Consider the following 14,935-nt stretch of genomic DNA (forward strand, 5'->3'; position numbering starts at 1 on the left):
CTCCCCAAAAGGGTGCAAAAGATTGTACCCTCCCAAGATCCAGAGCCACTTGCAAAGATAACCAAAGAAGGAAAGACTTCAAGCTTTCCTCTGAGAGCTGGCAATAGAAAGTAGGACCCTAGCCATAAATAGAGCACAATCCACGTTTTTGTACAGCCTTCTTTTGGGGTCCCCAACCTGACAGTGGCTTAAACAAATCCTTAGGACACAAAATGAGACAAACAAAAGACAGTGGCTGTTCCTGGGGAAGAAAGGAAATAACTAAGGGGTCTAGATTTAGAAAGGAAGGGACAGTGTGAAATTTTATCTTCCTCTGTTAACCAGGAACTACAGAGATTCTGAAAGCTGATTCGGGTAAGATTCTCACCCTTCACAAGCTTCTATCAGTTTTCCTAGGATCTCCTCTACAGGATCCAAAGTAAATATTGTGTAGAGAGTGTAGTCTGAGTAACTACCAGAATTTTACAAGATTTTCCATTCATTTTAATTTTTGCTGTTTAAAGGTATAATTGCTAACAGTTCACTTGAGAATCCCTTTGAATGTCATCAACCCTGGAAGAGCCCTCCTTCAAAGGTAGATGTGGGGGCAGCTATAGGCCACTGAGTTGGAGGAAGAATTTTGTTTGCATTCTTTTTTTTTTTTTTCCCCGGCCATATTTGGGGCATACGGAAGTTCCCAGGCCAGGGACTGTATTACAGCTGCAGCTACAGCCCACACCAAACAAGATATGAGCCCCATCTGTGACTTATGTCACAACTTGCAGTGATGACAGATCCTCAACCTGCTGAGTGAGGCCTGGGATCAAACTCACTTCCCCATAGAGACAACATCCAGTCCCCAACCCTCTATGCCACACTAGGAACTCCTTGTTTACAGTCTTGTAGTCTCATCAGAGTGGAAAGACCATTGAGGTAGAAGCTGAGAAGACTGTGAGTACTCAGGTGCAGGACAAGAGAGGGGAGAAGGAGGAGTGATATTAGTCTTACAGTCCTTTGTTTTAGGTACCACTTATTTTCTGTCACACTTTTGCAGACCTCTGCATGACAATTGAAATAGGTATCTCATTCTGCTCATTTGATTTGGGAGCCCTTCTTTTCAAGGGAACTTATTGAATAAATGATGTTGTCTAAATGGAACATTTCTCAAAATGGTCATTGTAATTCTAGTTTGTGTTAGTAAGATTTTTCCATTTCTGTAGATATTCACAGCTTCCAAGACTATAGTTCTTCAAACATTTTTGCTTGAAGGTGATACACTCAAGTATTTGAAACATGAGGATCCCATTTCTTTAGCTAAACCTTGGGTCTCTTGGAGCCAAATTAATATCTAAGAGGGATATGCTACTGCGACTGGGACTATATGATGTTTTAAAGTGTACCTTGTCGGATGAAAAGGTTTTTTTTTAAGATTGAAAGTGACCTAGTGCCAATCTGACCATTCTGTGACTAACTTTATCCTAGCATAAGAATCAGAGCTGGGTGTCAAGCACTCTAACAGTTTTTAAGTGCTTAGTCCCTGACCACTAGTATTGCAGCTTTGCCCTCCAAGGCTCCCATTAACAGTAGATCTATTGTTCCTGTACTTTGTGTGCAAATTAACAGAAACCAGCAGTAACTGAGGAAATGGAACTGTGGACACCAACATTAACCAAAGAGATGGTACTATGGATTGGCCAAAAGGAGGCCTTGGATGTGCACCAACAGCTACTCTCAAATATAGGTGTGAACAGAACCAACAAAAGGGGACTGTGGATTAACAAGACTAAGGACTAGCACCCTTCTAAAGTCTGTCATTCCAAACTGAACCATTAACCAGGACTGTAAAGCCAATTAGATCAGGAACTCAGTGCAAAGGGAGTGGGGCTCATACCTGAGAGGAACCTACCTATGGCCCTTGGAAATGGTGAGAAAGAGAACTCAAAGGGTTCACGGATACCAACATGTGTGTTTTCCTTTGTCCTCAGAGTCATCCAAAATCTCCTTCAGATTCAACCACTGCCATCAAGCTGTAAACAAACAAAATTCAACTAAGTCAACTCTAAAGATCTTATTGGTTTATGCACTACTTCATGAATCAGGCAGCCTCTGGTCTAGAAGGTAGAAAGGATCTGCAAGGATCTATAGAAAACAAAAGAATTTTAAAGGCATAAGGGAACAGGGACAAGGCAGTTACACTAGGCAGAATAAGTAGGTTTGATGGTGCAAGGCTACTTTCCTTTGGGGATGGCAAGGGTTAGATTAAAGAACAAATACCAATCCAGCAAATCCAGATGGACAGTATAAGACTATTTCTGGGAGAGAGAAAACTGTAATGCATTTTTATTTATTTATTTATTTATTTATTTTGGTTTTCTAGGGCTGCACTAGAGGGTCCCAGGCTAGGGGTCCAATCAGAACTATACCTGCCAGCCTATGCCACAGCAACAGCAATTCCAGATCTGAGCCATGTCTGTGACCTACACCACAGCTCATGGCAACACCAGATCCTTAACCCACTGAGTGAAGCCAGGGATCGAACCCACAACCTCATGATTCCTAGTCAGATTCATTTCCCCTGTGCCACGCTGGGGAGTCCTGTAGTACAGTTTAGTCTCAGGTGAGGGGCTTAGCATAAGCAACTCAACATTTTTTTTTGTTAACACCTTCTTACATGTAAATATCATATTTCTTACATATTTCTCAACTTCCTCTCTCTTCTTGACCGTGATTTCTCGCCCCTATCCTGGACTTAATAATGGAAGTTTACATTGAACATATTTTGAACTTTTTTTTAAGGTATAGTAAATTAAAAAAAAAATAGAGAGAACAAGAAAACCCTGCAGTGAAATAATTTTACTTCTTAATGTAATGTATAGCACTGATATCCAATCTTGAAATTTACAGAATAAACCTAAGAAGCATAAACAGAAAATGCGATCATACTTGAAAGAAACAAAAGCAAAATAGGATAGTGTCCTGACTGATCACCCAGAGAAGGTGGAACCAAGCAATCATTCATCCACAAATCTGGATTGATGCCTACTATGAAGAAGGTACATGCTAAATTCTGGGATAAGATGGGCATTGAAATCTAAAATAGTCCAGGCCAAGGCAAGAGTAGAGGAGGCGTGCATTTATACAATGACCGCATGATTAAAATGTGAATTTGACTGTAAGTACTGCCAAGCTTTCCTGAAGACAGGGCATTTTGATAATGGTGTCATAGCACATACTATGCCAGAAAAAAATCAGGATTACTCTCTTATTTATTTAATATTCATAACAAACTGATGAAGTAGGTATCATTGTTATCATTCTTATTTTATAGAAGAGGAAACCAAAGGCTTAGATGTCAGTGTCTTATTTAGAATTATGTAACAAGTAATGGAGCCAAGATTAGATATTAGGAACTTTTGTTTCAGAGTCAGTATCTCAATGTTAAAATATACTTCTGCAAATTAGAACAGGAGAGACAGGCACAAACTGGACCTGAAAGACCATTGAAGCTGGCGTGCACAGGAGAAGGCAGTGAACAAAGTGGAATGGTTAGGAGTATGGAGGAATAAAACTGAATGGCTGTCATCCTAAGAACTGAAACTCCTGATCCACCACTACTCCTGACAGCTTCTAAAAACCAGGCCAGACTAGTTTCATTTTGCCTGTTATGCACAAGAGCCTATTAGAAAATGTTAACAGAAATTTTGCAAAATGATCACTGATGTTCTTTCCCTATAAGACATTTCCATTACTTTCTTTCTTTCCATATACACTCCCATGATTTACCAACAAGCTGTCTCAAATGGACCTTTTCCTCTTAATTATTTTTTTGCTCCTTTTGTTACAGCTCCTTCTCATCAATTTGATTACATTCCAATAACTAGGGCTCTTTCTTAATTAGCAATGTCCTACTCTTTGACTTTGGGGTGTATACGTAACAATACACATTGCCAGCAAATTAAGAGAAAATATCCCAATTTTTGTTCACAAATATGCTGGTATATAGTTTAGTATTCAAAAAGCTTTGTAGACCTCATTTTATCGGAATAAAATCAGATACTGGAAACTCCAACATTGTTTTTAGCCCATGATCTCATACTCAAAGGGTCATTTCCTGTTCCCCTTCCTTCTAGATGTAGAATGACATTTGGATGATAATTTAATAGTCACCTAAAATAAAGAGTAGATTTCAGCTCAAATTGTATAACTAATTTTACTCTGTACATGGCAGTTTACCAAAATGTCTCATCTAACCATCAACCACAACTTCTTATAATCTACTAAATTGTCATATACAACCTTATTCTTTCCTCAGTCATTTGGGAACCTGTTTCTTCAACAAACAGCAATGAAAACATTGACAATTCTTTTTCCCAATGCAAATGGAATTTTATTAAAACACAGTGTCAATTTTTCACCAAGGGTAGGCATGGTAGGGATCCAATTTTTTATTTTTTTTTTCAAAAAAAACCTGCATATTTTTCAAGGGTCCTGGGAAAACTGTCAAGATTTTGAATATTCTATCCACAAAAGTCAATATTTTATAGAAGATCTCTTGAAGAACAACATAAGATAATATACTGAGTAGGTGGAATTAATCATGTATGTTCATTGATCAGTACTGCCTAATAGGATTTTCTATGATGATGGAAATTTTCTATATATGCCTCACCCAATATGGTAGCCATAAACTCATTGGCTATTGAGCACTTGAAATTTTATTGGTACAATGAAATACTTAAATTTTAAATTTAAGTAGCACATCTGTGTAGTGGCTACCATATAGAACAGCACAGTGTCATATAATTTTCTGGAATAAAAGGGAGAGGAAGAAGCCAGAAATGTTTTAAGTCCTAAAACAATACTTGGAGTGAATAGATGGAACTTGGAAACCCTGAAAAGTAAACTCAGCAGATATATATATAGGTTAAATCTCTGAAAGGACTAAAGAAAACTTTAGATGAAGTCAAGCAGAACTTACTTGAGGGATGTTAAACACTGTGTCTATTCCATCAAGAGCTTTGAGGCATGGGTCTGTCATATCAGCCTAAGTCTTTAATGAAATGACATCTTCAATTAACTTTTCTAGATGATAGATATCGTCACTAGTGTTTAAGATGAAATTCATTATTTTTCAACAGAAAGCTATAGATGCCCTGCTGCCTTTTACATGCAGCATCTTCAGTAGATAATTACTTTGATCCTTATTGGGAGTTGTTCACACTGATCTAAGGCCCAAAGTCCTCTGTGTAACACCATCCTGATCCAAAGCCAGACTTGCTCCAAATCTGTAAGAGCTACTTCACTTTGCCACAAAAAGTACATCTGACTTATTCATCATTCTGAAAATATGCCACATTATCACAAGCAGAAAATTTTAACTATAGGTTGTTCATCTTGATGCATGCTTACCTTTTTCTTGAAACACCCTTTTTTAACTTGTTTACTTGGCTAACTCCTGTTCATCCTTCAATGCTTAATTTAAGCACCACTTACTTAGCATCCTTTCTGGCCCTACTTACCAGGTCCTAGACTTTCCCTCAATCTTGGTGAGATGAAGGGATGCCTATTTTTTTTTTTCTCTGTCACTGTACTTCAATTAAATGAAGATAAGGACTCTCTCCTTTTTATCTTTGTTTTCCTGATAGTCTAATGGTGCCTGAATATCATAAAAACACTCTAAATATTTGACAAATTGATACATATTTATTCTAAAAGTTATGTGAACAATAGATTGAGAGCAATTCCATGAGAAATGGTAGAACAATTTCAAGAGTCAGGTCTCAGTAAAAGTGATGAGTAGATTTCTACTTATCTGTATCAATATATCAATTGGAACAATAGGCCATGTAGGTCTTTTACTCTAGAAAATTTTATCTTTAAAAATATGCAATAGACCCTTGGCATTCAAGATGGAGATGTTTAGATGCTTTAGACAAGCCTCTAATAACAGATATCCCTTCAGTATAAAATATTTCACCACAGAGGAGTTGTATGTAGATGAAGAGAAAACCCCAGAAAAATGGTAAGATGAGTGCTAGGTAACCAGCTCAGCTCATATATTAAGTGTCCAATTGATTTAACCACGTATAAATAGCTCAGTGACCAAGGTTTACTAATGTGCCATGATGAAATGTTGTGCTTTACTCCAGTTGGCAGACATGTCAGGTTTCTGAAAAATCATCAAAGTAATAAGCATTCTATCTACTAAAACCAATGGTTTGTATAGATAAAATAATTCCCTCAAAGGAAATACTCTGAAATACTTCTTTCCCTTAATTATGGAAACTGCCTTTAACTTAGTGGTCATGGTATGACAATATTCCAGATGAAGTGAGGCATTCCAAAATTTGGTCCAATGTTTCATAAGAGAAGTTAGCAGAAATTCATGTGTAAGGGGACTACAGAGATTATAAATAGAAATATTTTCAGACATTGCCTTCTCCAAACAAGAAGAGCTAATATTTTATAAGACATGTATTAGAAGTATCTTGATCATCATATTCCTTAAAAAAATGATCACATTCAGCTGGCTAGTTCATCAAGGAATTCATGATTTCATTTATTGAGTAGCTGTCCCTGAGAATAGCAATTGTGAAGAACAAAGCACTTCATGCTATTTAAATATATATATATTTTTAAAATAGCAATTCATGCTATTAAAAAAATCAGTCACTACAAAAACAGCAAAATACACATTCTTTTCAAATGCACATGGAATATTCTTCAGGATAGACCACACACTAAGCCACAACAAAAAAAGTCGCAACAACTTAAAAGGATAGAAATTATATTAAGCATTTTTTCCAACCCTAATGGTTTGAAACTAGAAATTAATTACAGAGAGAAAATTGGAAAAATAGCAAATATGAGGAGACTAAACAACATGCTACTAAGAAAAATTTGGTGGAAAATGAAGAAATCAGAAAGGAAATCAGAAAATACTGTGAGAAAAATGAAAACACAACACTCCAAAATCTATGGGTTGCAGCCAAGCAGTTCTAAGAGGAAAGTTTATAGCAATACAGCCCTTCCTCAAGAAATAAGAAAAATCTCAAGCAACCTAACCTACCACCTAAAGGGATTAGGAAAATAAAAAATAAATCCCAAAGTTAGCAGAAGACAATAGACAAGGTCAATAAAACCAAGGTGTCATTAAAAAATAAACAAAACTGATAAAACTTCAGCCAGGTTCACTGAGAGGGAATCCAAATGAACTAAATAAGAAGGGAAAGGGGAAAAAGAATAACTGATACCACAGAGACATACACACACAAATCATAAGAGAATACTAAGAATAGTTATATGCCAATAAACTGGACAACCTAGAAGACAAGAACTAATTTCTAGAAATATGCAAATTGCCAAGACAAAAGCAAATAGAAACTGACAGTTTAAACAGACTGGTCACTATTACTGAATTTGTAATTAGGGGGAAAAAAAAAAGAAAACTTCCAGCAAACAAAAGGGGAATTCTCCAAAACATATAAAAAAAGAAATAATACCTATTTTAAGCCATGCCAGAAAATTGAAGAGTATGAGTCAGTTCCATTCATTCTATGAGGCATTAAATAATTCTGATACCAAAGCAACACAAAGACACTACCAAAAAATAAAAAAAAAATACAGGCCAAATCTCTGATGAATATAGATGTAAATGTCCTCAACAAAATATAAGCAAACCGAATTCAATCATATACAAAAAGATCATACACTGTAATCATCTGAGATTTACCAGGGATACAGAATAGTTAAAAATTGCAAAATCAATCAATGCAATACACCACATTAACAAAAGTATAAAAACCACATGATCATATGAATTCATGCGGAAAAAGAATTTGACAAAATTCAATATCCATTCATGATAAAAATTCTTATCAAAGTTGGTATAGAGGATATATACCTCAGCATAATAAAGGCCATTTATGACAAAAACACAGCTAACATCATACTCAACACTGAAAAAAAATGAATGATTTTCCTCTAAATTCAGGGAGGAGAAAAGGATACCTATCTTCACCACTTCTATTTAACATAATATTGGAAGTTCTAGTCCCAGCAATCAGACAAGGAGAAAAAATAAAAGCCCTCCAGATTGGAAGAAAATAAATAAAACTGCCACTATTTGCACATGACATGATATTTTACATAGAATGTCCTAAAGTTTCCACTCAAAAACTGCCAGAACTAATAAATAGAATGTCCTAAAGTTTCCACTCAAAAACTGCCAGAACTAATAAAGGATAAGGATACAAGATTAATATACAGAAATCTGTTGATAATAATGAGTTCAGAATGAGAAAGTAAAAAAAGAAAATCACATTCACATTGAAAATAATAAAATACTTAGGAATAAACTTAACCAAGGAGGACAAAAACCTATACTCTGAAAACTGTATAACACTGATGAAGGAAATTGAAGACGATACAAAGAAATGGAAAGTTATCTCATGCTCTTGGATTGGAAAAATTAATATTGTTAAAAAGGCCATACTTCCTAAAGTAATCTACAGATTTAATGCAATTGCTATCAAAATATCCAAGACATTTTTCACAGAACTAGGACAAATAATTCTAAAATTCATATGGAACACAAAAGACCCCAAATTGCCAAAACAAAATTGAGAAGAAAGAGAAAAGCTGGAGATATCACCCTCCCAGATTACAAATTATACTATAAAGCCACAGTAAACTAAACTGCATGCTACTGGCACAACAACATTCTGGAGAGCCCAGAAATAAAATCATGCACCTTTGGTCAATTAATATACAACATAAGTGTCAAGAATATACAATGGAGAAAAAAATAGTCTCTCTGATAATTAAGTTGTGCTGGGAAAACCAGACAGTTATACGAAAAACAGTGACATTAGAACATTTTCTCATACCATATACAAAAATAAACTCAAAATGGATTAAAGAACTAAATATAAGACCTGAAGCCATTAAATTCCTGGAAGAGAATATAGACAGAATACTCTTTTACATAAAGTATAGCAATGATATTTTTTGATCTGTCTCCTAAGACCAAATAAATAAAAACAAAAATAAACAAAAGGGACATAATTTAACTTAAATGATTTTGAACAGTTAAGGAAACTAATCACAAAATAAAAAGACAACCTACAAAGTGAGGGAAAATGTTTGCAAATGACATGTCCAACAAGGGGGTTAATATCCAAAATGTATAAATGGCTCATATAAATATATATATATGTGTGTGTATGTGTGTGTATGTATATATGTATGTATAAAATTAAACATGATATATAATTCTTTATTATATACAAATATATACATATGTGTATAAAATCCAATAACAAACAGATTAGAAAATGAGCAGAAGACCTGAATATTTTTCCCAAAATGACACACAGATAGCTAATAGGCACATGAAAAGATGTTCAACATCTCAAATTACTACAGAAATCAAATTAAAACAACAATGAGGTATTACCTCACATCTATCTGAATAGCCATCATCAAAAGCTTTAGAAACAATAAATAATGGTGAAGATGTGGGAGGAGAACAGGGAACCTATATACGCTGTTGGTGGGAATATAAATGGGTACAGACACTAGAGATGATAGCATGGTGTTCTAAAAAAAAAAAGCAAAAATGAAATGACCGTATAATATAACAATTCCACCCCTGAGTATATGGCTAGAAACATAACTAATTCAAGAAGATGCATATACTCCACTATTCGTAGTAGCATTATTTACAACTACATGGAAACAATCCAAATGTCCAGCAACAGATGAATGGATAAAGAAGATATGGTATGTACACACACACAAACACACACTGACTGGAATATTACCCATCTGTGAAAAAGAATGAAATTCTGCCATTTGCATCACATTGATGTACCTGAGTGTATTATGCTTACAAAACAAAACATAGGTAAGGGAGATTTGAAGGTACAAACTTCCAGTTGCAAAATCAATGAGTCAGGGGTATGAAATGTACACTGTGGGAAACAGAGGCAATAACTATGGGATATCTTGTATGGTGAAGAACAAAGACTGACCATGGTGACCATTTTGAAATGTATAGAAATATTGAATTAGTATGTTGTTTAACAGGAACTAACATAGTGTTTTAGGTCATTAAACTTTAAAAACAAACAAACAAACTCATAGAAAAAGAGATCAGATTTGTAGTTACCAGAGGAGGGAGTGGGGGAAGGGGAAATTTGGATGAAGGTGATCAAACATCCAGTTATAATTTAAACAAGTATGAGGGATGTAAAGTACAACATGATAAATATAATGAACACTGCTGTATGTTATATATGAAAGTTGTTAGCAAATCCTGAGTTGTCATGACAAGGAAGTTTTTTTCTCTTTCTTTAACTTTGTATCTATAGGCAATGATGTATGTTCACTAGTGATAATCATTTCATAACATTTGTAAGTCAAATCATGTATGCTGTACACCTTAAACTTATACAGTGGTATATGTCAATTCTAACCCAATAAAACTTGAAGAAAAAAATATTACAGGTATAGAAAACAAACTAGTTAACATGGAGGGATAAGGGGCAAGTTAGGAGTATGTGATTATGAAATTTAAACTACTATGTATAAAAGAGATAAGCAACAAGGATATATTGTATAACACAAAGATTTATAGACATTAACTGATAATAACTTTTAATGGTGTATAACCTATAAAAATACTGAATCACTATGCTATATACCTGAAACCTAAATCCTATTGTAAATCAATTATACTTCCGTTAAAAAACTAAGTCAGACATGAAGCCTCTCTCCAAAGCAAAAGCAAAACTTGTTTTACAGAAATTCTCTCTGGTATGGCTTTGCAGGTGTGTGCCACCTATTGGGTAAGAAGAGAACAACCCTGGATTTTGAAACATGGCTTCAAGTCAGTTATACAAATGCATGTAATTGGGGCACTCTCATAGTGGACCATTCCCTGAGGTAACAAGGGTGGCCTAGAGGGAACAAGCGTACTGTCTGGTCATTGTAGCCTGTGAACCTTACACCTAAGTGTCAGCAAACAGCCAGTAGTACAACACCAGCAGAGTCACAGCACAGACTGACAGACTGTGTTTCTGAGCAGTGTCTCCTGCGGGAGACTTTCCAGCACTCTTTACTCATAAAACCTGATGTGACAATCCTGACATCAACCTCATGAGATGCTGAGAGCTATGTTTGCCCATTACAGGCATTGTAGTGTCCAGGTACTGCATATCCCCTTGAGTAAAGCCCAATAACTTCTCCCTGGCAAATCCAGAAGAATTGAAACACAGGATAAAATGCCAAGACAAAAAAGCACCCCCTCAAAGTGTATTCATTTATGAATTTATCAATTATCCACTTCTTCCTCATTCATTTCTGCAGTTGCTCACTCTCACACACTCACAACCCTTTTGGTAGAAGATAAGGTCAAGTTCCAGAATCACAAATTAATCTTGGCAAAGATTAACCTGCCTTCGATGTGTCCTGGGAACATAGGCAATGATGGAGAAGCAGAGGGTCAACAAAATACAAGGACTTTATCATGATAAAATGGAATAGCAACTATTCAATTTTATTCAGTGATTTGCAGTTTGTAATGCATTTTGACACCAATTAATTTCGTTGATACTCAGAATAACTCTCTAAGGCAGACATCATTATCTTTGTCAAAAGAGGAAGCTAATGCTCAGACTGAAAGGTTTGTCTAAGATCACAACTTGAAGACGATAGAGATGGGATGTCCCTGGTTCTTCAGATTGCTATTGTCCACACAATCCCCCTCAATACAGTGAGGCCTCCCAGTAAAAGATGAACCCAGTGTTTCTGTGTCTCAATTTTTCTGAGACTGTCATGACATTACCATTGAGTCTGTATTGTTTTGATCATCAAGCTGGAGGACCATTTCAGAGGAGGTACTTTGAAGGAACATTTGTATTGCCTTGAGGAGTTTAAAAGGCAAGCCCACATAATATGGAAAGAAACGCCTTGACTCCCTAAGCTGTGGGGTCCTGTCATTTATCAAGAGTAGATTTGAGCTGTAGAAACACCTTGTGCTATTTAAATACCATGTGTTGATTGAGAAGATTACAAAAACAGATGTCAAAACAGTAGATGTAACTATCCTTTGCTTCCTAGATTGGTTGTATCCAAGGGCTCAGTCAAAGATTTTACATACAAATAAATCAAGTGGACTAGAGAGCAAATGATTGGGCAGAATCTCCCCTAAAGCTCCTGGTCTGAATTTCTCAGATTCACTCACTATTGACTGTGTTTTCAAAATGTGCTTACTAATACTGTATTACATATTTGAAAGTTGCTAAGAGAGTTGATTTTAAAAATTCTCGGAGTTCCCACTGTGGTACAGAGGGTTAAGGAGCCAGAATTATATCTACAGTGGCTCAGCTCCCTGCTAAATTGGAGATTCAATCCCAGCACAGTGGGATAAGAATCTGGCATCGCTGCAGCTGTGGCATAGGTCACATGCAGCTGTATCTCAAATTCAATCCCTTCTCCAGGAACTTCCATATGCTGAAGGTGCAAGAAAAAAAAAAAAAAAAACTCTATATCTATATCTGTGGTGATCCTTTCATAATATATACAAATACCCAATCATTATGTTGGACACCTGAAACTGATACAATATTGTGTGTCGATTATACATCAACATTTTAAAAACGTGCTTACTTGTCTGCCCTGCTTTTTCTCTAACTTAGAATGTCCAACAGACCCTCTCAGACCCCTTTCACTCCCTGTATTTACTCATTTGCTGACACCTCATACCAGCTGACCTTAAAAACTCAAACTTGTCTGTCTCCCTTACCTCCCACATCCAGACAACTCAAGACAGTCATGTATGTATATTACATGCCTATGTCACATATATTAAACATATTCCTTCTCTCCATCTCTTTAGTTTTCAGTAAATAGGCCTAGCACCAGTATTTGCCTGTTTAGAAACTCTGGAAACCTCCACACTTGTTCCTATAAGTCCCCTCTCCTTCCTCCCACCCACAGGACACCCTCAGGCCAGACTCATCTTGCCCAAGCAGAGATACAGAGATGCAGTCACATTTCTCTGCTGCCCCCATTGAATGGCTCCCCATTTACCTGATGATTTAATAATCCCCCACACTGCCCTTTAATAGCTCCTACAACTCTACTACAAATATTACTTTCCCAATTGTCCTGAGAACACAAGACTCACTACACTGCTGACCCTTGAATGGATACTCCCTATAGTTTGTTTTCTTATTCCTTCCCATGGAAGTGCTCTTATTAAATATTCTTCTTCTTCAAGACCCATTTCAGTGTCACCTCCATCTAAGTCTTTATAAGGCTACCACTTCCTCTGCTTTTAAACTACTATAATATTTTAAAATTAATGATCATATATATATCACACACACACACACAAACTCACACCAAAGTTAAATACACACATTTTAAGTGTATTTGTGGTGAATTTTGCCATACGTGGACACTTGTATAACCATCATCCCCATCACGATATAAATTTCCATAACACATAAAATTCCCTTTGTCTTTTTCCAGTTAGCACCTATCTCTAAATAACCACTATTATGATTCAATCATCATAGATTAGTTCTGCATAGTTTTGGACATCATGCACATGAAGAGATACCCTAAGTACTCTTTTATATCTAATGTCTTTTTTTTATTCTTTTAAAGTTTATTTCCTTACCGAGTTAATGTCTAATGTCTTTTCAATCAAAAACATTTTGAGATTCAACCTTGTCACTGTATATTTGTATAGTTCTGAATTCCTAGGGTACCTTGTTCCACATCTTCTAAGAAATCCTTGTCTTCCTTCATCATTTTTTTTTTTTTTTTTTTGGCCCTGCCACTAAAAAATTATCTTTTGCAGGCAAGGTTTTCAACCAGTTTATCTTTTGTCTTCCACAACACTCCGTGTGAGCTCTGACATACATTGAATGCAGAATACATATTTCTTGGATGAAATTGAGTCAATGATCAATTTCTTTCTTGGGTCACTAGATGACTTCAGCAGAACAATCAAATGTAAGCAGAATAGCACATCCCATTGTGAAACTATATGCCACTGAGACATGTATTTTATAGAGATGATGGGTTTATTGTGCATGATGTGAAGAGGGAGGCAAAGCAATATCTGAGGTGCTTTATTGTATTCTGTGAGAATTGATAGCAAAGGCTCAATGCCTTGGGCAGTGAAATTCTGCATTTTGACATGACCATATGCCTTCAATAGGTTAGCATGCCCTGGATTCTGTGGATTTTATGACCACAAATTTCAAAGTAAAATGTCAAAAATTCTACTCGTTCTCACATAACGGAATGTGATGAAGTTGAAAAATTCAAAGTCTGAATGCTAGTCAAGCAAATATTTAGAAGGAAAATATATGCTGTTTGCCCTTTTAGTCTCTGTAGACAGTGAATCTAAAGGGAGGGAGAGGGAGGCAGGGGTATTATTTATAGCAATAGCTAGAGCCTGGTACTTTAAGCTACTGAAGTCTTAGGACTGAGTGGCAATTTAATGGGGCACAGAAAATAGGAGAACTCTTGCAAAGGCTAAGAAGGCTTCTGTAGTGATGTCATCTGCTTTTATGGAGAAAGGTCATATTACTTTTCTCCAAGCTGAAGTCAGGAATATCAATGCAATGTCAAGACCTCTGGCCCTTAACTAAAGCATGACAGTGACCACAAGATGTGTCTGGCTCTGACAGCCCCCTTCCCATTCACAAACCACCTAGGATTCAGTAAAGGAATCATAATTATAGAGCGCCTGTTCAAGAGTACAATTTTAGAGGCTCTTCTGAGAAGGAAGTTTCCACTGTGCATTTAGGTGGCTATTGTCAAGACTGAAGTTGAGCTTATCCAAACCAATTAATTTACTCAGTTGTTAACCAATGTAGTCAGTAAAAAGCTAAATTTCAAATAGTGACTATTTGCAGATGAAGCAGTAAAACCA

At 36.0% G+C, this 14,935-nt stretch overlaps 1 protein-coding gene across 21 annotated transcripts in view; it reads left to right on the plus strand.

Moving 5' to 3' along the window:
* The window catches only part of GRM7 (glutamate metabotropic receptor 7), an 894,437-nt gene that overhangs the window by 780,561 nt on the left and 98,941 nt on the right, over nucleotides 1-14,935 (plus strand). Inside the window, exons 9-10 of one of the 21 annotated variants that reach the window (XR_014823661.1) lie at nucleotides 2,884-3,032; nucleotides 10,812-12,194. The exons of 19 other annotated variants lie outside the window; for them this stretch is intronic. Coding sequence is in view for 1 of the 2 variants with exons in the window: in XM_084989230.1 (XP_084845356.1) it covers nucleotides 10,812-10,910 (99 nt within the window). In the remaining variant the exon portion in view is untranslated. Of the gene's footprint in view, nucleotides 1-2,883; nucleotides 3,033-10,811; nucleotides 12,195-14,935 lie in introns of those variants that run through there. One more of the 21 variants, XM_084989230.1, reaches the window with a different exon arrangement.

Source organism: Sus scrofa, chromosome 13, assembly GCF_054392235.1.
Source record: "Sus scrofa isolate SSC_HxYL_T2T_F1_AM1 chromosome 13, Sscrofa_HxYL_maternal_Yorkshire_Landrace_v2.0, whole genome shotgun sequence".
Classification (NCBI taxonomy): domain Eukaryota; kingdom Metazoa; phylum Chordata; class Mammalia; order Artiodactyla; family Suidae; genus Sus; species Sus scrofa.